This window comes from Octopus sinensis, linkage group LG2, assembly GCF_006345805.1.
Source record: "Octopus sinensis linkage group LG2, ASM634580v1, whole genome shotgun sequence".
NCBI classification, from domain to species: Eukaryota; Metazoa; Mollusca; class Cephalopoda; order Octopoda; family Octopodidae; genus Octopus; species Octopus sinensis.
In genome coordinates, this window is record NC_042998.1 from 170,997,350 (window position 1) to 171,021,555 (window position 24,206).

Consider the following 24,206-nt stretch of genomic DNA (forward strand, 5'->3'; position numbering starts at 1 on the left):
CTAGAGAGCCAGAACAATTACTCTGAGGCTTTTTGTCCAACACTTTATTGATACTGCAGTCACCATCCTTACAATATTTCTTATAATAATAACCTATAAATAATATAAAACAAGATAAAATAAACAAATTACAATACTAAAATAAGAATGCTCCAGTTTGGCCATAACTTCATGGCTTACAACATGTACCTTATGTTGCTGATATTGCCAAATTGAACAATATAGTCAGAAAGTGTCAAAATTGCAATGACATTTGGTTGACAACTGAGTAGAGATTGAGCTTATTTGTATTGTGCATTTTTACATGTCCCCATATATTCCTTTGTCATCCCGTTGTGACACATTTTTCATTACAACATATAGTTATGGTCGAGATCAACTAAAGTTTTGTGAGTAACATTGGGTATACAGAAACTGTGTGAGAAAGACTGTCTTTCTTAATACCATTCTTCTTCATAGGTTGTAGACTTAATCCCTTGCCAGGTTTAATACCATCACCTGACCCATAGGTCCCAACCTTTAGAGAAGTTATCCTGTTGCAAATATTCAGATCAGGTCTGAGAATAACTTCCTTTCTTCCTCCCTTTCTCCCACTCTTCTCAAGGGTTTTGATAAAGGCCATAGCTATTGATCTTCCTCCTATAATTACGTCATCGAAATAAGAAGGAAAATGAACAACAAATATAATTCACAAATACCTTCTGTTTGAATGTGAATCCTTCGCTGTCTTTATAAGAACTGAAATCTTCAACTATCCAATCAAAAGATTCTTCGTTGGTGTTTGCAATGAAATTAGTTGTTTCAAATAAAGAGTTCACCTGAACTAGAAAGTCGAGTAAAAAAAAAAAAGAAATGAAAAAAAAAGATGGTATTAATGTGAAAATATATGTAATGCAGCATTAGTACCACTAATGACTTATCTGCTATATATGGATAACTTCAAACTGTGCCAAAATGAAAATGATCTCAATTTTCATGTTCAGACAGTAAAGATGCATAGCAAGAATGCTGATATGCATTTATAGTGAATAAGCATGTAATATTGATTATGAAGACAGGTCAAAGGATTAAGACAGATAGGATAAAGACACGATAAGATGATATCATCAGATCTTGGAAAGAGAATGAGTGAGTATCACTGGGTGATAAATAAATCTGGTTATGGTTGAGAGATGGAAACCTTGGAAAGAGAATCTGTATCACTGATTATAACCATTCAGGAATAAGTCATGAGAATGGATTTGAAAAGAAAAAAATATCAATGAAACTCAGCCAGACACCAAATACAGAACATGTGGAAAAGTATTTACAATCTGCTCAGAAAATGCAGAAATCTAGCATAAAAATAGTATAAATGCAAGAAAGATTGGTTTGGTAAAATTGGAATGTTAGTTGAGTTTGTGATTTTGAAGTGATAGTAAAGTAGTATGCACATGTTTTGAGACATGTAAAGTGCAAAGTAGTAGAAGAAGGATAAAGGAAGAGGCTTACTAAGAGAAAGAGGAGGTAAAGAAAGAAATAGATGTAAAAGAGGATGTAGTCAAGAGATAGTAAAATATGAGGGGGTAAACAGAGAAGGAAGAAAAGAGGGAGAAGAAAGTAGAGGAAGATGGAAGAATAAAAAAGGAAATGAATTATGTTGCAATGAAATTAAGGGAGAAAGAAAGAAAAGAAGAATCTAAAAGAAGTTGAAAAAGGAGGAGGAAGAGAAGAAGAAGGAGCAAGGGAGAAGAAGAAGGAGGAGAAGGAAAAGAAGTAGAAAGAGAAGAAATAGTGGTATCAGTAGTAACAGCATTAATGAAGTTTAAAGAAACAGATTCTGACAGCAGAAGAATGGAATGAGAAACTGTAATAATTACATTTTCCAGCCATCTTTGGGTGTCGTTCAATTTGTAGCAGAGGGGCTGGACCACATTTTTTAAGAATCTTTACCACTTGTTCATGAGTCATGTTTCTAGAAAGACACACATTTATAACTAGACTATATAGATTGTATAATAATAGATTGTATAATAATTTGTATTGTAGTGAATAAATTAATAATGCAGTAAATAAATGATGTAGAATACATTATTTGTCTTAACTGGTGACTTTTTCTCATGATTCGAGTTTCATATCACTTTGATCTTCAGGAGAGAACTATTTTCTTTCACATTTTTGTGCCCATGGGAGTGAGTTTGTTCATTTATGTTTGACTAATCATTTCCATTGGTGATTCTTAATATTGTTTTATGTTTTCATGTTTCACTATTCTCTTTTGGGGAACCTTGTATCAGAATTTAAGAACAGCACTGCAGGCGTCGCTGAGTGGTAAGAATCTTGCTTCTCAACCGCATGATTCCTGGTTCAGTCCCATTGTGTGGCACCTTGGGCAAGTGTCTTCTACTATAGTCACGGACCAACTAAGGTCTTGTGAGTGGATTTGGTAGATGGAAACTGAAAGAAGCCTGTTGTGTGTATGTGTGTGTCTTTGTGTCTTTGTGTCTGTGTTTGTCCTTCCATCACTTGACAACCAGTGTTGGTGTGTTTACATCCTAGTAACTTAGCGGTACAGCTAAAGAGACCAACAGAATAAGAACCAGGCTTAAAAATAAGTCCTGGGGTTGATTTGTTCAACTAAAACCCTTTATGGTAGTGCTCCAGCATGCCCGCAGTCAAATGACTGAAGCAAGTAAAAGAGTAAGATAACTAATTATGCAGAGCTGTTATAATTTTCATTAATAACAAATGTTTCTATTGTCTCAATCTATAGCTTTACTTCATTTCTGTAACCACTTTTGTAAATACAGATCTATTTGTGTCAATGTGAACCTCTCCATGATCATTAGACCCAGTGAAAATAGCTAGACAAATTGAATGATTATCGTTGTTGTTGTTGTTGTCATCATCATAATCATCATCATCGTCATCAACATTGTTGTCATCATTGTCATCATTTAATGCCTACTTTTCAAAGCTTGCATAGATCAGACAAAATTTGTTGAGCAAGATTTTCCATGACCAGATACCCTTGTTGTTACCAATCCCGACCTATTTCCTTGCAAGGTAATATTTCCCATGGCCAAACATGTTTTCCATGGAAGACTGAAAATGTGCAATTTTGATGACGATGCTCATTCACATCCATCATATGATGTCCAGACAATGACACATACACACACACACACACATGCACACACGCACACACGCGCGCACACACACAATTTTTTTTTTAGCTTCTGTCTACCAAATCCATTTATAAAGTTTTAGTCAGTCCAGATCTACCAGTAGAAGAAACTTGCCCAAGGTGCTGCACAATGGGATAGAACCCAAGAACACATGGTTGGGAAACAGGCTTCCTAACCTCACAGTCAAGCCTGCACCTGTGTACTTCTAAATATATTATGCCTGAAAGTAAGTTAAGTTTCCTCCTACAGGTCTAAGCCTGGGCACCGCAATGACGACACCCCCTCCCCCCCAACAGCGTGGAGGTGCAATGGCCCAGTGGTTAGGGCAGCGGACTCGAGGTCGGAAGATCACGGTTTCGATTCCCAGACTGGGCGTTGTGTGTGTTTATTGAGCGAAAACACCTAAAGCTTCATGAGGCTCCGGCAGGGGGTGGTGGCGACCCCTGATGTACTCTTTCGCTCCAACTTTCTCTCACTTTTTCTTCCTGTTTCTTGTCCCCGACTTCCTACGTAACCGCTGAGCCTGGATGCACATTCATCCATCCGTCAATGCTCTCGGTGTCGGGGGTAGACCAGCTTTCTCTTCTGCAGGTGTTATGAATAGCAAAGGACCACATTTCGGACTTCTCCCACTACAGACAATCTTGAGGCACGATCTTGCGAGCTCTGGGACGAAGATTACTTCGCTCAACAAACAAACAAACAAAGCCACCACCAACAACAACAGACACTGACAATGACAACAACAGCAATGCATATATTCAGCAAAAGAGACTGATAGAATAAGTACCAGGCTTACAAAGAATAAGTCCCAGGGTCGATTTGCTCAACTAAAGGCAGTGCTCTAGCATGGCCACTGTCAAATGACTGAAACAAGTAAAAGAGTATATCTTATTTTACTCACCTTGTATCAATGTCATTAATCTCCATGATAAAGTCTCCAGGTAAAATACCAGCAGTTTCAGCTGGTCCTCCAGGGTCCAACCATTCTACATGAACTGGCCCACTCCCTTTTATCACAAATCCTAGTGGGTTGTTTGCACAAGTTATTCGTAAGTTTCTGTCAGCAAGAGAAAGATAACATTTTAGGACATCAAATGCTACAAAAAGTAACTCTTTATTTAACACAATATGACACAATACCTGTAGTCTTTTGTGGAAAATAATTAAAAGAAAGCAGAACACACACATTAGACACAGGTGTAGCTGTGTAGTTAAGAAGCTTACTCATGTTCAGTTTCACTGCATAGCACCTTGGGTATGTGCCCTGGGCAGATCAAAGTCTTGTGAGAGGATTTAGTCGATGAAAACTAAAAAAAGCCTGTTTTGTGTGTGTGTGTGAATCTGTGTGCATACATATATACATACATGCATATAGGCATACACATGTACATACACATATATATATATTCTTTCTTCTATTCTTTTATTTGTTTCAGTGATTTGACTGTGGCCTTGCTGGAGCAGCACCTTTAGTTGTTGTTCAAAAAAAGTTCATTTCTATGTTTTGTTTTTATGTTTTCGTTTCTCATTGTGTTCAAGGTTTTTTTTATGTCTTGTACCCATACATGCATGTATATATACATATTATATGTAGGTATGTACATATATGTGTGTATATATGCATTTATTTATATATTATTTATATTATATTATATATATATATATATATATATATATATATATAATATATATATATATATATATATATATATATATATATATATATATATATATATATATATATATATATATACACACACACACACATATATACAGGGTGTGATGGGTAAATTGTCACCATTTAATATTTTTAATTTTGCACATGTGCATCGTTTGTTTTTAATTTTGTCGACTACACAGTATAGTAGGGTCAGTTGGGCACCATCTGTGAGAAAAACAGCATCATGATGCAATTCACTTTGCTAGAAATTTGGAAAGGACATAGTGTTTGGAGTGATCACTAGTGATGGTGACGTTATACTGTCATTCATTTTCCCACATGGCCTCACACTCAACATGGAGGCCTACATCAAGTGACTGGAGGAGGTAGTGCTGCCTTGGGTCAAGAGGGTGGCTGTTGGAAGACCCTATGTCTGGCAACAAGACTGCACCATGTCACACAAGCAGGAGAACCCAGTCATCACTGTCAGTCAATTTCTGCAACTACATCACCCCTAACATCTGGCCACCTAACTCCCCAGACTGCAACCTCCTTGATTATTATGTGTGGGGTGCAATTGAGTGAGAGACCAACAAAACTCCTAGTAACACCAAAGATGAACTAAAGGCAAGGATTATGGCAGCATTCACAAACTTAAACAAGGAGACTGTCCAGAAGAGTTGCAGGAGATTATGAAGTTGTCTGGAGGCTGTGGATAAAACTAATGGTGATTTTATTGAATAAATTTACCCTTTAGTATTTCAAGATATTTTAATATAATTTTGATAAATATATCTGTTAAAATGAGATGTCAGTATTATTTTTGTATAATTTAGATGACAGTTCATTCACCACACCCTGTATGTGTATGTGTGTGTGTGTGTGTATACATACATACACACACACATACACATACATACATACATACATACATACATACATACATACATATATATATAATATATGAAATACAAAATACAAAATTACATCTTGAGATTGCTAGTAATAACAATACTCAAAATATAAAACAGACTGGAGTTGTAGTGCTCCAAATGAGCTATATTCCACTTATTAATCTGAGTGGAGGCAATGCGAGCAGTACTTAAAAGTACCTTTCGGTACTGCTTGCATTGCCTCCAATCAGATTAATAAGTATATTATAGATGTACATAACATGTGTGTATATATATATATATATATTGTGGCATTGTTTTACAGCATTTCTGTTACTAATCCTTAACTACTTTTGCATGTCTTTTTAAAGCATGAAGCCAGCTGAGGATTTGTTAACAGAAAGCAACATCTACAATACTTGTATCTTGGGATTTTTGTAGAGTGCAAAAGGCCTGAGCCCCAAACCGTGTGGTTGGGAAACAAACTTCCCACCAATCAAGCAATCATGTTTGCACCTCTGAAAGATATATAATAAGATGAAATAAAAAGACCAAAGCCTAGAATGTCAATGGATATGTGGCAGATGTGTAAAAAAAAAGGTTTACTAAAAGAAATAGATTCTTTTATCTTGCAGTACTTACAAGATGATGTGTTTTTTACTTGGGGAGTACATTTGGTGGGAGCAGTTACAGTAAAGATATTTTTTTTTCATTAATGGTTCAAATATTTCATGCTGTTCAGTTGGAATGAATGGCCTGAAAGAAAATTGATGAATAAATAAAGTGATCTTCCAACCTTTTATTTAAAAAAAATAATATAACAAAAGAAATGATGAATTTTGTACAATGTTCTTATGCTATGTCTCTATTGACCTATGGATTTGTCTCATATTTATAATAGACTAATATTGGAAATATCTTAAATTCTTAGAAAATAAATAAGCTAAAATGGGATTAAATATCAATGTGAAAAATCTAAAATAATATTAGTTTGGGCTAAGGTGGCAAGCTGGCAGAATTGTCAGCATTCCGAGCAAAATGCTATGTGGCATTTTGTTCAATTTTTTGCATTTTGAGTTCAAATTCCAGAGGTTGACTTTGCCTTTCATACTTTTGGGGTCAATAAAATAAATACCAGCTGGGTTGATGTGATCAACTAAACCCCTTTCTTGAAAATGTGCTAAAATTTGAAACCAATATTAGCTGGGGATTAATATTTCTTTCATCAATAAATATGGGAGATAATTCTGAATGTTTCCCCCTATTAGGGGATTACTAATGAAGGCATGTGGCCTAGTGGTTAGGGTGTTAAGCTCATAATCACAAGATTGTGGTTTCGATTCCTAGACTAGGTAGTGTATTGTGTTCCTGAGCAAACCACCTCATTTCCAATTGTTCTTTTATCACTTAACTGCCTGACTTGTGGCATACTGTGTACCTGTACAGGTAACGTCAGTTTGATGGCAGGAGTGAGCCAATGCACAGCACAAACATTTTATCTTTGTAAACAAATCTTTGTTTGCTGTTCAGTAAAATGTTGTGGAACCCTGATCTGTCATTTACAACAGGAAAGTTCACCACTACTACCAGTGAAAATAACATTTTGTCAAACCTGGCTTGTAAATCATTAAGTAAATATTCAGAAATGTTCTCTCCCTTCACCCAATCTCCTTTATAGCACTTTCTTTTCCTCTCATCACACTGCTCAGGCCGTTTTCTTTTCAATATCATTACCAACAACAATTATGTATCTTCTCTCTCTCTTTTCCATTACTATTCCTTCTGTAACCATCTTGCTCCTATTTTGTCTATTAGCCTCACTTCTGCCATCTGTGTGACCTTGAATGAGTGGTGATAATGTAGGTGGTAGAAAAGACTCTTTAGTTTTGCTAGGGACAAGGTAACATCTCTAGTGCTCTTGGTCCCATCATCCTGATAAAGTACACTTAGTGCAGGTTATAAAGTGGTTGGCAATAAAAGGTCTTCCAGCCATAGAACTATGCCAAGAATGGAACATACAAGTAAGACATGATCTCTGGTCTATTTAATATGGCAGTAATTCCAAATAAGATCTGACTGGCACCATGAAGACCCATCCAGCCAATCAGGAAGGAAAAACAAGCGCAAAACAATGATGATTAGTTGAGGTTGACATAAAAGTGTCTCAAACTGGATGTTTAAAAGGAATTTTTTCTAGGGATATAAACTTTCAAGTACTCTTTCTTTTTGTGAATGCTGGTCTCCAGTTAAAAAAAAATTAAATTAAATTGAAGACAGTCCAATGATTGTAATCAGTGAAAACAAAAGGTGGGGAAGAATGAACAAATGAAAGAATAAAGAAATTACCAAAGGTATTTCAAGAACTTCCGTTCATGAGGTTTCTTCAGCTTACTGTCCAATGTGATGCACAACTTAAAAATATCCCCATCTCCAGAGTAATCCTTTAGAATGCTTGCTAACTCCAGCTTTTTTTTCATGTCATCTTCAAAAAATTTGCTCAACTGAAATAACAATAATAATAATAATAATAATAATAATAATAATAATAACGATAATAATAACGATAATAATAATGATAATAACAATGATAATGATAATGATAATAATGATAATGATAATAATAATAATGATAATAATAATGATGATAATAATAATAATAATAATAATAATAATAATAATAATAATAATAATAAAAAACAATAAAGTTTGCTTATTGATCGACATGAGCATCCCCTGTGATCATAATATTTCAGCGAAAGAGTTTGACAAGCTCAGAAAATATAAAGACCTACTCATTGAAATTGAGAAAATGTGGCATCTCAAGGCGGTTACAATACCAGTGATCGTAGGAGCACTAGGAATGATCAAGAAGGGAACCGAAAATTATATGAGAATGATCCTTGGCTTACCATCCCTGCAAGAAGTGCAAAAGATTGTCTTAACTGGTACATCACACGTATTGAGAAGAGCATTGTCGATGTGAGAACTGTTGCTGCTCATGGTGTTTGATCAGAGAATAATGATGGATGAGAATTAATTCTGTAATACAATCATTTTATTGTTTGTGTCCTAAATTGAATTCCAACTGTTGGACAATTTGTCCCAAAGTTCTTATCTCAATGTAAAATTGCTGAAGTAAATGTCATTTATCTCCCCTTGATCTCTAATGTCATCTGACAAACATCAAGCAAAATGACATGAATCAGCCAAAATTTACCTGCTAGAAATAGTCACCCAAATGCTTTTAACTCAGATCCCAATCTTTGATGCTCAAGAACCAAATGAAAGGCAGATCCTGATTCCAAAAAGGTATAATATGTCTATGTAGAGCAAATTTAGATTGAGATACAGGGGTCCTGGATGAACAGACAGAACTTTGCATTTATTAATATAGATATGAGCAAAGCATGTAAAAGCTTTCCTTTGATTCCCCGGTTGGTAACTAGTTTTGAACAACTGCAGGGAAAGCAGGGAAGGGTCCAGAAGGATGACAGATTAAGTACAGTGGTTTGGTGGGGCTTGGATATTGACACATACATACATGCAGATGTATGTATGTATGTATGTATGTATGTATGTATGTATGTATGTATGTATGTATGTATGTATGTATGTATAATTGTATAATTGTAAAATAAAAATTGAGTTAATTTCTTTAATAAATACATAAATACAGAATTAAGAATGAGACAGGTTTGAAATTTTGAAATGTGAATTTTTTACCTTAGAAAATAGTTTTACTGAAGATTTTATTTGTGGGCCTTGCAATAAAGGTTGGTGTTCCTCACCTCGTTCACCAGTTGGAATCACTGATAAAGTCACATGATCATTTTCAGTAATAAGCTCCCAAGTGTTGCCCTTAATTTTTGTCAAAGGCTTATTATTTGCAGCCACAATAATGTCACCTAAAAACAGGAAAAAATATTTGCAGCAATATCCATTATACACATTGTGTCCTTGATAACAGTGGAAAATTTCAAAGTACCCCAGTCTACTCAGCTGAAAATGAGAACCACACTAGTGCTGACACAGCCCCCTCTCTCTGCCTCTCTCACTGCCTCTCTCTCTCCCGCCCCACCCTCTCTCTTTCAGATTCTCTATGTTCTGCTGGGTATGAAGGCCAAAAATGTCTATATATATGTTTTTTACTAAAACAATTAGTGAAAGCATCATACATACAACCAAGTCATATTTGCTGCCAGTATGATGACTATGGCTTAACTCTTTAGCATTCAGATTTCTGTGTCAAATGTAATGGTTATTTTTTTCATTTCATTTCATCTAGTTTCAGCTCATGAGCTGTGGCCATGCTGGAGCATCGCCATTTATTCACATTGTTTTCACCTCTTCCAATGCTCCCCTCCCTTCTCAAAGGATCTTCGTTTTACAAGTTATTTGGTGACCCTGCCAGTGCTGGTGCCACGCAAAAAGCATCCAGTCCTCACAGTAAAGTGGTTGGCATTTGGAAGGGCCTCCAGCCATAAAAACCATGCCAGAACAGACACAAAAGTCTGGTGCAGTCTTCTACCTGACCAGCTCTTGTCAAACCATGAAATTTATTAAATGGAAACTGTGTGGAAACTCATCAAAGGGACTGTTGATGGAAGGTAGATTTAATCTATCACCTGGCTTAACACTACCGCCTTGCGCTTAGGTACCTTTAACAGAATTCACGTATTTTGTAAGACTTTAGGCCAGGTCTTTGGTCTGCAGATAACTTTCTCTCTTCTGCTAACCTCTTAGCTGGTTGTCCACTTCTCTTTTGATTAAACTTCATCAGTTATGTTCATCACTAAACACATTACTTTCCTACAAATCTATACATTTATATGTATGTATATATATAATATATATATAATTTCAAAATGTGACCGCGTGTGTACCGTTGGCAATTTTTTTTCCTCTGTCTTCCCTTCTCTGGATCTTTCCTTCTCCTATGTTTCCGACGAAGAGCTCCGCTCGAAACGTTAAACCCTCCTTCTTTCCTTCTTTCCTGAGCGTCCAATAATACTATATTTGTTCCACATCCTCGCGTTGTGTTTTTTTGTGCTTTCTTGTTTGGATTAACTATATATATAATATATATATATACACACACACACACATATATATATATATACTCAAATTAGAATCCAGAAATTGGAAAAATAGTGTTCATATAATTTAATAACTGAAAAAATTTAACATGTTCACTTCCAGCTGTTTCAATTTTCCCCCAAAGAATTAAATTCCAGTAATTAAAACATTTTATTGGAAGAATAACATGTAATAAGCTAATGATGTGTCTTTTGTACTCTTCTGACAAAATTTTGCTCAATAAAATGTTTTGATTACTGGAATTTAATTCTTTTGGGCAATATTGAAACAGCTGTAGTGAACACATTAGATTTTTGCAGTTAATAAATAATATTAACACTACTTCACCAATTTCTGGATTTTAATTTGAATATTTATAAACCAAGATTTATACCTAAACCGATTATTTCAGGAATATTACTACTCACAACAAAATAATAGATAAGAAACCAGTAATTCATTGGATATTTTCTGTCCCTTAAGGTGGTTATTTTAACCTCTATTTACATTCATCATCATCATCATCATTTAATGTCTGTTTTCCGTGCTGGCACGAGTTGGATGGTTCGACCGGGGTCTGGGAAGCCAGGAAGCTGCACCAGGCTCCAATCTGATCTGGCAGTGTTTCTACAGCTGGATGCCCTTCCTACCACCAACCACACCATGAGTGTAGTGGGTGTTTTTTACGTGCCACCAGCATAGGTGCCAGGGGAGGCTGGCAGTGGCCACGATCGGTTGGTGCTTTTTACATGCTACTGGCACAGATATCACATCTACAGTTTCCATTTGATATTTATTTTGATGTTGATGTACTTGACTCACTAGGTCTCCTCAAGCACAGCAGGTCATTCTGCAATCCAAGGGACTTTGGATGGGCTGGGGCTATGCGAAACTGGTGCAGGAAACAGCCACAAACTCTTCGCAGTCACAGCATATCTCCAGAGATATTGGTCTTTCGTCATTACCTCTGTGAGGCCCAATGTTCGAAAGTCATGCTTGACCACCTCATCCCTTGTCTTCCTGGGTCTATATATATATATATATATATATATATTGTTGTGTCTGGGGAGAGTCATTCACTTTTAGTGCCTTATTATTTAACACGCTCACGAGTAAAGTTTCCACTCAAAAACTTAATTATTTTTTCTAAAATTTTCATTACGTCTTGCAACCTTTTCAATAGTAGTTGATTCTCTCCATTATACGGGCGGTGTTCTTTTTGTTTGTTTGTGTGCATATGTGTGGGTCAGTGTGTATGTGCATACACATATATGTATGTATGTATGTATGTATGTATGTATGTATATACATATGCATACACACACATACATACATACATACATACATGCATACACACACTAACATGCATACATACATACACACACATACATACATACATGCATGCATGCATGCATGCATGCATACATACATACATACATACATACATACATACATATATACATGTGTATGCACATACATACTGACCCACACACATGCACACAAACAAACAAACAAAAGAACACAGCTTGGATAACGGACAGAGTCAACGACTATTGAAAATGTTGCAAGATGCAACAAAAACTTTAGAAAAGTAAATAAGTAAATGAGTGGAAACTTTACGGATGAATGTGTTAAATAATATATATATATATATTGGGTCGTCAAGTATGAAATTTGTAGACAGCTGCTCATTTTGTGCCATTATTATATTTTGAGAATCTTTATTTTTTTTAGAAAGCTGACACATCTATTTCTTTATTCTATCTTATTTTGCACTTTATAAAGTATTTATAAATCAGTTTTTGTTGTTTTTGTTGAGAGATGGATAAGTTGGAAATTTGTACAGTTTTGAAATATGAGTTCTTTCTTGGAAAAACAGCATCACAGACAGTTTGGTATATTAATGGAGTATTTCATTCTAATGTTATTACACAGCAGACTGTCAAATTAGTTTGCAAAATTTCTTTCTGGTAACTTTTACTTCACAAGTGAACAACGCAGTCAACCAGAAACAAAGGTGGATAATGACAAACTGAAAGCCACCATCGAGTTAGATCCATCACAAAGCGCCTGTGAATTATCGTTGTTGTTTGGTGTCAGCAAGCAAACAATATTGACTCACCTAGTTCAAATCAGTAAAGTGAAAAAGTTGGATAAGTGAGTTTTACACTAGCTCAATGAAAATCAGAAACAGCAACATTTGGAAGCCTGCATTATGCTACTTACTTGTTACAAAAATGATATCATTTTTTAATCAAATTGTAACATGGGATGAGAAATGGATCCAATACAAAAACCATAAATGTTCAGCAGAATGGTTAGACAAAGATGAGCCACCAAAACACAGTCCAAAAAGCAAAATTCATCTAAAGAAGCTGATGGTGTGTGTTTGGTGGTCTGGCACAGGTGGGATCCATTATGATTTCATTAAACCTGGCTTGTCAATCACGGCCAAAGTATACTGCAGCCAACTGGACCAAATGATGCAAAAACTTACAAAAAACAGTGTAGATTAGTCAACAGATCCATTCCTATTTTATTGTAAGACAACGCCAGACCACACACTGCAAAAATGACATTGGTGAAACTACAGGAGTTGGAGTTGGAAGTTCTCCATCATCCACCATACTCACCTAATCTTGCCCCCACTGACTACCACTTCCAGAATTTGGATAACTTTTTGATAGGAAAAAAATCTAATTCCAATGATGCTGTAAAACACACCTTCCAAGATTTTATTGACTCTAGATTGCCAGGCTTTTACAGTTCTGGGCTGGACAAGCTACCGGTGAAATGGCAAAAGTGTATTGACAATATAGGTGCATACTTTGATAAATAAAACTCTTCCTTGTATTTATAAAACATTAACTTTTTTCTTTTCTACAAATTTCATTACTTGATGACCAAATATGTGTGTGTGTGTATATATATATATATATATATATATATATATATATCAGAGCAGCAAACTGGCTTCCGTGCCGGTGGCACGTAAAAATCACCATTTGAGTGAGATCGTTACTAGAGTCGCCTTACTGGCACCTGTGCCGGTGGCACATGAAAAAGAACATTCGAGTGAGGTCATTGCTAGTGCTGCTGGACTGGCTCCTGTGCAGGTGGCATGTAAAAAACACCATTTGAGTGTGGCTGTTGCCAGTACCGCATGACTGGCCCTCATGCCGGGTGCATGTAAAAGCACACACTACATTCTTGGAGTGGTTGGCGTTAGGAAGGGCATCCAGCTGTAGAGACTGCCAGATCAGATTGGAGCCTGGTGCAGTCATCTGGTTTGCCGGACCTCAGTCAAATCGTCCAACCCATGCCAGCATGGAAACCGGACGTTAAACGATGATGATGATGATGATGATATATATATATATATATATATGAGAGTGTGTGTGTGTATCTGCTTGCTTTTCTATATCTATATTTCTATCTCTGTCTACCTATCTGTCTGCCTGTTTGCCTGCTTGTCTGTCTATCTATCTGCTCATATATCAGTATATCTCTGTCTCTTTCCTCTGTTCTTTCTTATTTATTTTATCGTGGGTAACTGACAGAGTCACTAGAGTTTTAGATAGAATACCTTACAGTATTTGTTCTGATTTATTGCACTCTCAATTCAAGTCCTACTGAGATCTACTTTATTATGTACCCTCTCAGAGTAAATAAAGCATACCAAACCAGGATCAACAAAAGTGCTAGTGGGTCAGGTAAGATGTCTTGAAATATCTATCCCAAATCTTTGCAAATTCATAGAGGCATTTAATCTATCATCAAGTTCTGAGGTCAAATTCTACTGAAGCTGATTTTGCCTTTCATCCTTTTGGGAGACAATGAAATAAGTACCAGTTAAGCACTGGGGGCACTGTAATTGATTAATCCTCTACCTAACCAAATTTTAGGACTTATTGTTTTAACATCCATTTTCTATACTTGAATGGGTCAGAAATAATTTGAACAACACAATGTCCAGAAATATTTTCATGGAAGATTTATTTACCATTTTTGTTTTCATATTAAACATTCTGATAAATAGATAAAATAATAACTCTTACCTTTTCTAAGTCCAGCCAAAAATGCCATTCCATTTCGCGTAACTTCTATTACAGTGACAAATTTGTCACTAGAAATAGAAAAACCACAATCTTTGAGCCTTCCACAGTGTAAGACAAATTCACACAACTCAGACACAATTCCAAGAGAAGTTGGAAAGCTTTTCTTGCTCTTCATTAGAACCATGATTACATCTGCAGACAACCCATCAACATCATAACCATCAAATTCAATTATTCTATCTCCAATTTGGAGGCCAAATTCTTCAGCAATGCTATTTTTTTCTATTGATGCAATAAATGCTGGACCATTTCCAACAAGCTTTAAACCATATTTCTGAAGCCAGGTCTTCTTAGCTAAAGCCATTTTATTAGGTAAAGTAAAACATCATAAGTGGGTGAGTCATTTGTTTTGGTAAACCTGTAATGAGAATTTTAATGAAATAGAAAAATGTATGAGTAATTTACTTAGATTATATTTTTGGGACTTTTTTTTTAAAATTTGATTTTCTTTTCAAATATAAAGAAGAAATTTTTACCATGTTATAGAAGATAACTCTTTCAAAGAATTTAATAATATCTTATATTGAAATTTTGGGAGCCAAAACTGAAAACTATGGAGAGAAAAGATAACAAACTTTACCCACCAGTGGCTGGGCAATGACCACCATCACCACCACGACCACGACGACCACCACCACCATCGTCGTCGTCGTCCTCATCTCGTTAATTGATAATGTTGATAAAATTAGCCACCACCTTGCCACTGGTAGGTAAAGTTTGTTCTCTTTTCTCTCCATAATTTTCATCTTTGGCTCCCTGGTCTCTAATATCTCTCCATATTGTTCTTTGTCATTCTTTGTATATTTTGTGCATATTAGCCAATATACTTTTTGCGGGTGGCTTTAATTTTCCTAATCTCAACTAGCCCGAGAGCTATATCCATCCTGGAACTAAACAAATAAACAAGAGAGCTATGAATGCTCACCTCAATACCACTAAAGACTTCCTCATGTGACAAATCATTACTTCTCCAACTAGGGGAAATAACATACTTGACTTAGTCTTTACCCCTAATACAGACTTCATTCACAATGTTCAGGTTATTTCTAATAACTGTTTCACAACATTGTACAGTTATCTATATATGGTTCAACGAGGGCAACACACACAAATAATATCAAACATGATTCACCCTTCATTGACTTGAATTTCAGGAAGGTTGAGACAAAGGAAATTGAAATCCTCAAAGCAAACTGGTATATGGGGCAACCTCAATGTTAATAAGAGAAATGTAGTTTCTGTACAAAGAGTTAATCAAAATCTGTCAAAAACATACCCCATATAAGCTCATCTGTTCCTGCAAGGGCTTGATTCCATGATATAGATGGATGCTAATGCATAAGAGAACCAAACTATCAAAGCAACCTAAATACCCAGGCTCTCTCAACAGATGAGATTGTGGAAAAAAATAAAAAAATAAAAAGTACTGAGCTGGACCTAAAAATATCTTATGAAAAAGTAACTTCACTGAAGGAACACTGAGCAGTGTAGAATATAAAGCCTAATCCCAAGTTTTTCGCCATTTTGTTAAACAAAAATCATCTACACATAATGGATTATATACAAATGATTCATCATAAATATGCACACTCTTGAGTTAGCAATAAAACAGAGCATTTTCCCAACTCATAACCAACAAAATAGTACATAATCCAAATGAATTCGTTGATCCCCAGAATTCAACTTCAGAGACATGTCTAGAAATTGATGATATTATGGAAAATGATATACTTGTAGCTATCAATTTACTATCGATCACACCTTCACTCTTGCTTGTCATTCACTACCTTTACCACTGATGCCATCTCTAACCATCAGTTAATCTCCTCTCATACACTCATGAAATTAACCACCCTCTCCTTACCATCTGACTCATTGTCTGTATTCTCTCTTATATTCTACTTTATGCTTTGAGGGGAGCCCTGACACCTCATCACCACCATCTTTATCTCTCTTTTCAGTTACTTCCACCCACTCTTATATAATGTGGGATAGCCATGTATCCCTAAAGCAAGACATCTTTTCCTGCCCCTCTTGGTATACATTTGATATGAAGCCACCCCGCTCTCTACTACAACTCCAGTTAGTTGAGGGCCTTTTTCTTTGTCATGCAAGACACTTAACTACATCACTACTGTTGGTGTCCTTCAAAGAAAAAGCACCCAGTACTCTCTGTAAAGTGGTTGGTATGAAGAAAGGTATCCAACTATAGAAATTATACCAAAGCTGATACTGGAGCTTGACACAGTTCTCTAACTCACTGGAGCCTGTTGAACCATCCAATCCATGCCAGCATAAAAGATAGATGTTTAATGATGATATAAAAAAATTTTTTAAAAGCTGTGCTGAAGCACTTTTTGTGCCTTATTTGGTGTGCTGTGGTTCAAGGAACATTGAACATTTCTGCTCCAAACCAATAAAAATGGTAAAAAATAATTGCTTCATACATTGAGAGGCTGATTGTTATTAGCAATAGCAGGTGTGATGTTCTTGATGCTGTTGGGTATACTAACTCCCTAATAATCAGCTTTGAGCACATTAATGGCACAGAGGAACTTCTCAAAGAAAACATCCTCAGTAATATGATATTGAATGTTTATATTTCTCCTGATCTAATCTATCTTTCATATTGTCTAATAAATAACATCGAATTCATTTAAGTGGTATAAATAGATGACAAATAAATAAACCTAATCTGTTATGCAGTTTAACACCATCACCTGGCACTTTGAATGTCTTTAGAAGTCAACTCTATTGTTAGCTCGGGGATTAAAAGATAAAAAAGAAAAAAAACAAGAGCAGCTCTGACCTATTTAGTTTACTACTGTGACCTTGACATAATACACTAGTTGTGAGGAAACTGTAAACATCTTTTAATTCTATATTTCTATATTTTGTTATTGAAAAAGGAAATTTGCACAATTTTGAGTTTTAATTATTTTTATTGTGAATTCTAGTAACAAAATTAAAGCAAACCCAGTGATGGTATGTTTAGTAATGTACTTATTTAAGTCTAATGATATAGTTCCACTGTAAAGAACTTATTTATAACAAAGCTGTAGTTCCAAGAAGTCCTTTATTTATGGAAACCTTCAACTGAATAACCAAGCTACCTTCAGCACACCTGCAACCATGTTTATAGAATTTTCCACTTAAAGCCTTATGAGTGCATTTTCAAGATTCTCCTTTCAGGAATTCGTATATCACCATTTGTTATTTCATCTCTAATGAACCTTTCTGGATTTCAAGAATACTGATATTAAAAGTTCTGTCACCAAGAGCATAGGTAGCAATTATTCTGTTGTACTGATTTGAACCTTAACTACTAGATTGTTGGTTAGGCATCACAAGTGAGCCACCACAGTTTCTTGTGATTGATCTATAATCAATCAAACAACATGAAGCTGTAGCATGATATGGCTTCTCTGTGTTCTAGAATTTACCTTCTTGTTGCTTTATATAAACAGATAAGTGCCTAATTCACCAGGCAACCAGCTTCTGGCATTCGAGCTGACAGCTTCTTACTTTCCACAAAGGATTTCAGGTTCTTGGACTGATACTGAACATCCACATATGTCCCATAAGTAGCTTTCTATGGACATGGTGTGGTTTTTCTCTCCTCTTGGTTAGAAGTCATATTATTAATATTCTTCGTTGTAAAGGCAGTGAACTGGCAGAATCATTAGCATGCCAGGTAAAATACTTAGTGGCATTTTGTCTGTCTTTACACTGTGAATTCAAATTCCATTGGGGTTCAACTTTGTTTTTCATCCTTTCTGGGTTGATAAAATAAGTACCAGTTAACCCCCTCCCTCAAAGCTGCTGACGTTGTGCCAAAATTTGAAATCAATATTTTCCATTGTAAATAGTCAATGCCAAATATCAAGTCTGGCAATAAATATTGAAGTTAAATGTTTGTGACATTGCTTCAGTTATTATTCACGCTACCAACAGCATTTAATATCACTACTGTACAACTTCAACAAGCAACTCTATGACATTATCCTTAATTTTATCCATTCTAAAGTTGACTGTTGATTAATTTATCATGTAGTATGTCGTCGTCGTCATCATCATCATCATCGTTTAACGTCCGTTTTCCATGCTGGCATGGGCTGGACAGTTCGACTGGGGTCTGGGAAGCCAGGAGGCAGCACCAGGCTCCAGTCTGATCTGGCTGTGTTTCTACAGCTGGATGCCCTTCCTAATACCAACCACTCCAAGAGTGTAGTGGGTTCTTTTTACATGCCACCGGCACAGGGGCCAGAGGAGGCTGGAAATGACCATGATTGATTGGTGCTTTTTACATACCACAAGCACGGAAGCCAGTCAAGTTGGTGCTGGCATCGGCCACGTTCGGATGGTCCTTTTTACGTGCTACTGGCACAGGGATCACAGCTACAATTTCCATTTGATTTTTATGTACTAGACTCAATAGCTCTCCTCAAGCACAGCATGTCGCCCTATGATCCAAGGTACTTTTGAGTGGGCTTGTTATGTGACACTGGTGTAGGTTACAGCTGTGAACTCACTTTATTTGCTGGGTCTTCTCAGTCACAGCATATCTCAAGAAGTCTGGGTCTTTTGTCATTGCCTCTGTGAGGCCTAACGTTCGAAGGTCATGCTTCTCCTCCTCATTCCATGTCTTCATGGGTCATCTCCCTCTACCCTGGATTCATTCCACTGTTTGGAGTGGCACTTCTTCACACATCTCTCCTCATCCATCCATAGTACATGACCATACTGACGCAAACATCTCTCTTGCATGCCACATCCAATGCTTCTTATGTCCAACATTTTACTCAGGGCACTTACACTCTGTTGTGTGTACACACTGACATTACACATCCAGTGGATCATGCTAGCTTCATTTCTTTCAAGCCTACACATGTCTTCAGCAGTCACAGCCCATGTTTCACTGCCGTGAAGCATGGCTGTTCACACACATGCATCGTACAATCTACCTTTCACTCTGAGCAAGAGACCGTTTGTCACCAGTAGGGGTAGAAGATTTCTGAACTTTGCCCAGGATATTCTTATTTTAGTGGTAACACTCTCTGAGCATCAACCCCAACTACAGACTTGGTCACCTAGGTAGCTTAACTATCAACTACTAGTTTCTCCCACTGGCATGTGATGGAATCTGTTTTTTGAGCATCTGTAGTGTTTATTGCTCCTGTGCATCTGCTGCACACAAAAGCTATCTTCCCAGTCAATAACCTTTGATGTTGCTTCACCTTTTATGTGTCCATAAAAAATGGGTACATCTTATGGAGTGTCTACCTACACCTTTTCTACAGATCAAATAGGGCCACCTACCTGAAGGGGTGTGTGATGTGTTTGCCTTCCTACTTACTAGAACTTTACTCTTTGCAACATTGATTCTAAGGCCATTCAATTCTAAACCTTACTTCCACATCTGAAATTTCTTCTCTAGCTCTGGTAGTGATTCTGCTATGAGATCCAGGTCATCAGCATAGAGGAGCTCCCAGGGGCAACCCATCTTGAATTCCTCTGTTATTGCCAGGAGGACTATGATGAATAAAAGGGGACTGAGGGCTGAACCGTGATGGACCTCTACTTCTACCCAGAATTTTTCACTATACTCATTGCCAACCCTAACCTTACAAACAACATCTCTGTATAGGGCTTGTACAGCCCTTATTAATCATTCGTCAATCCTCAGTTTCCACGTCACCCACTAGATAAGGGAGCAGGGGACCCTGTCAAAGGCTTTCTCCAAGTCTACAAAAGCTAAGTATAGGGGTTTGTCTTTGGCTAGGTATTTCTGCTGCAGTTGCCGTACCATGAATATAGCATTAGTGGTGCTTCTACCTGGCACAAAACCGAACTGCATCTCATCTAAGCAGACTCTCTCTCAAATTAGTTGGGCTATGACCTTCCCTGTGATCTTCATCACCTGATCCAGCAGTTTGATACCCCTGTAGTTATTTCTATCTAAAGCATCACCTTTACCCTTGTAGCAGTTGACTATGGTGCTGCTACACCAGTCATTGGGTATGACTCCATCATGAACTACCTGGTTTACAATACAGGTGATTTGGCCATAGCCCACACCACCAGATGTTTTAAGCATCTCAGCAGTGATTCCTGATGGGTCGGGTGCTTTTCCTAGCTTCATACCCTTTTCCTGGCTTCATACCCATAACCAGGGTGCTATCTATTCGGGTAGCCCGTCCCTCTACTGGGTCAACATTTGGCAGGCTCTCCTCCTCCCATTCATTCTCCACATTCATCAGTCTTTCATAATAGCTTCTCTAAACCTCTTTCTTTTCTGAATCATTAAAAGTAAGTGCACCATTATCCATGTGGACACATTTCTCTCCTGTGATATCACAATTTTCTCTCACACACTGTCTTGCAATCCAAAATACTTCAGTTCTTTGATCCTCAAGTTGCTGGACATTGGCAAACTTCTTCTATTCTGCTTCACCCTTGGCTATGTATACCTGTCGCCCAGCCTCCCTTCTGGCTATCTGGTACAGTTCCCTGTTACCCCCACCCTTACAGGCTTTCCAGGCCTGTTTCTTTGCTCTAATGGCTTTGTCTACCATATTATTCCACCACCACGTTACTCTAGGTCTGGAAGGGACTTTGCACCATCCCCAGACTTGGTCTGTGGCACTCAGTAAGCTGTCCTGTAGGAATTTCCTGCTACCTTCTATGTCTGAGGTCTGTAGTACATCCTCCCTCTCATCTTGATGTGGATGTCCCTAAATCTCTGACCTTGTGAAGGGTTCTGTAGCTTCCAAATCCTTCTTTTCTGGATTAGTCTGCTTCTTGGCATCCTTCTGGCCTCAAGTCTGAAGTCACTAATGAGGGGTACATTCTTTGCCCGGGAGGGTCTTTGTATTTAAGAGCAACCCTGTGTCCCTCTGTCTGGTGAGGATGAATCTCCTGATTGATAGGTTATTAGGTGGCTGTCTGGCTTCTTGAAGTTAGTGTTGCAGATTAAAAGGTTACATGCATCACAGAACTCCAGTAGCCTAGTTCCCTCATTGTTTTGGGAACCAATACCATGGCTCCCATATACACCAGGAAAGATACTGGATTGCTGCCCAACATGCCCATTAAAATCTCCAGCCACAAAGATGAGGTCATTGCCACTCATCTTTGAGGTAGCCTGCAGAAGGGTATCATTAAGATGATCCTTCTGATCATTTGGTAGGCCTGCTTGTGGAGTGTAGGCAAAGATAATTGTAGCTGTGCTATTCTGCAGGACTAGTCTAACCTTAAGCACTCTATCGCATACCCTGACAACCTCTATGATCTTATCCACCCATTTCTCTGCAAGGAGTATACCTACACCCCCTACTCCATTCATGTTACCTTGCCAGAAGATTTTTAAATAAAAAAATAGGCCAACGTCTTATGTAACCTATCTTTGAGAATCATTGAAATAAGCAGTGACATTAGTGCAGTATTTTAAACAAAAGTGAGGGGAGATAGTTAGATGGTATAGAGGTGGTTGTAGTAATTGAAAGTGAGAGATATAGGAGTGGTTAAGTGGGTTGGGTGTGGGTGGGGGTTATGTTAGATGAGGACAAAATTTTTTCATCATAATAAAGGGTTGGTGAGAATATTTTGCCATTGATTTTAACTCAAGTATCCCATGGGAAGCTTTCCCTATTTTGTAAGAAACAGACAACTCTATCTGTACATTTTTACCACTATCTTTCCTTACTTCTTTTGATTCTTGCTCACCTGTGATTCAAATTCACTGGTTTCAAGTGATATAAATTAAAACCTTCCATTGAAATTTCATATTATGTTCCAAATAGCAGCATAATAACGACAAAATTATTTTACTAAATTCATCATTATTTTCAAAACTAATTAAAACAAAGACAATGTATGTCAATAGAAATATGGTAACAAAAAGGGTTAAACCTTTTGTAGCAGAAACTATTTTGTGTACTGGTGACAGCTTGACTCTTGTAAACATTCAAGTGAAAAGTTTACTACCCACTGTGGATCCTACAACTGATGGAGTTGTCTGGGTTCCTTCTACATTTTCCAAGACATTAGGCATTTTATTTTCCAAAATAAATTATGGTCACCAAATTAATATCAACAACATGTCTTTTACGAATGTCAGATACATACAATCAGTTATGTGCATATTTAAAAGTATTAATTCATTTCATTATAGTACGTGTCTGATGGTGACTTCTACAAGAGCTAATCACTTTATTCCTAAGGTATAAATGTATTGATATTCAATTGATTTTGAACATGATTGATGCAGTAAACCAAAGAACAGAACATTCAACTACAAAGACTGTGGTCTAATAACCTTGATTTCAACCCAAGTATCTCCATTGAAAGTTTTCACTATCTTATATGAAATGGAATGCCACACCACCTTCCCATGAGCCTCATGGCAATAGAAACTGTATTTTTAGCATTGGGAAACAGCATGACACTTGGGAAACATTTCAACCAAGTATCAAGCTGTCACCTGTGGCTGTGTGCATTTCAAAGTAATTTTCTATATGTATTTATTTAGCTAGCAAACATTGATTCATCTGTTGATTTTTAACCCATAAAGTGAAATCTATTGTTGAGCAAAGATTACATGAACATATATAAAAAACTGAATTTTGAAAACGAATTACTTATATATGGAAAACAAGAGTTGGAAGAAAGTAAATTAAAAGAACCCTTTTTTCTCAAATCCATTTAAATGCCAGTTTTAACTAGTTTATCTGTTGTGGCTGTCATTTATTCACCTGCTATGAATGTTATAACAGCTGCTTCTGCAATTACATCTCCAGTCATGTGTCTAAACATTTTTTTTTTAATGTATGTAACTATGATTCACACTGAACTGAATGCCTGGAGCTCTGTGATGCATCACCCTTCTCTATGTTCTCTGAAATTCTTTACGACACTTTAAGATATAAAGAAAATGTTTTTGCATCAGATTTTCTGCAGCCAGACACCCTTCTTGCCACCATCATCATCATCATCGTCGTCGTCATCATCATTGCTGTTGTCATTATCATAATTGTTGTCTTTATCGACATCATTATTGTTGTTGCTGTCATTGTCATCATCATCGTTATCATCGTCATCAACATCATTGTCATCAGCGTCATCATCATTATCATCATCGTCATCATTTAACATTTGTTTTCCATGCAGGTATGGGTTGGACAGTTTGACAAGTGCTGGTAAGCTGGAGGGATATACCAGGCTCTATTGTTTGTTTTGACATGGTTTCTACTGATGGATGCCCTTCATGATGCCAACCATTTTACAGAGT

General features: G+C 36.8%; 1 protein-coding gene across 1 annotated transcript in view; it reads right to left on the reverse strand.

Annotated features, from left to right (window-relative positions):
- LOC115226751 (delphilin-like) overlaps positions 1-24,206 on the reverse strand; it is a 92,820-nt gene that overhangs the window by 47,618 nt on the left and 20,996 nt on the right. The window contains exons 3-9 of the mRNA XM_036500417.1: positions 14,858-15,275; positions 9,447-9,628; positions 8,070-8,224; positions 6,366-6,479; positions 4,072-4,227; positions 1,860-1,954; positions 699-823 (exon numbers count right to left, since the gene is read on the reverse strand). Of these exons, the coding sequence (XP_036356310.1) occupies positions 699-823; positions 1,860-1,954; positions 4,072-4,227; positions 6,366-6,479; positions 8,070-8,224; positions 9,447-9,628; positions 14,858-15,221 (1,191 nt within the window). The 5' untranslated portion in view covers positions 15,222-15,275. The remainder of the gene's footprint in view (positions 1-698; positions 824-1,859; positions 1,955-4,071; positions 4,228-6,365; positions 6,480-8,069; positions 8,225-9,446; positions 9,629-14,857; positions 15,276-24,206) is intronic.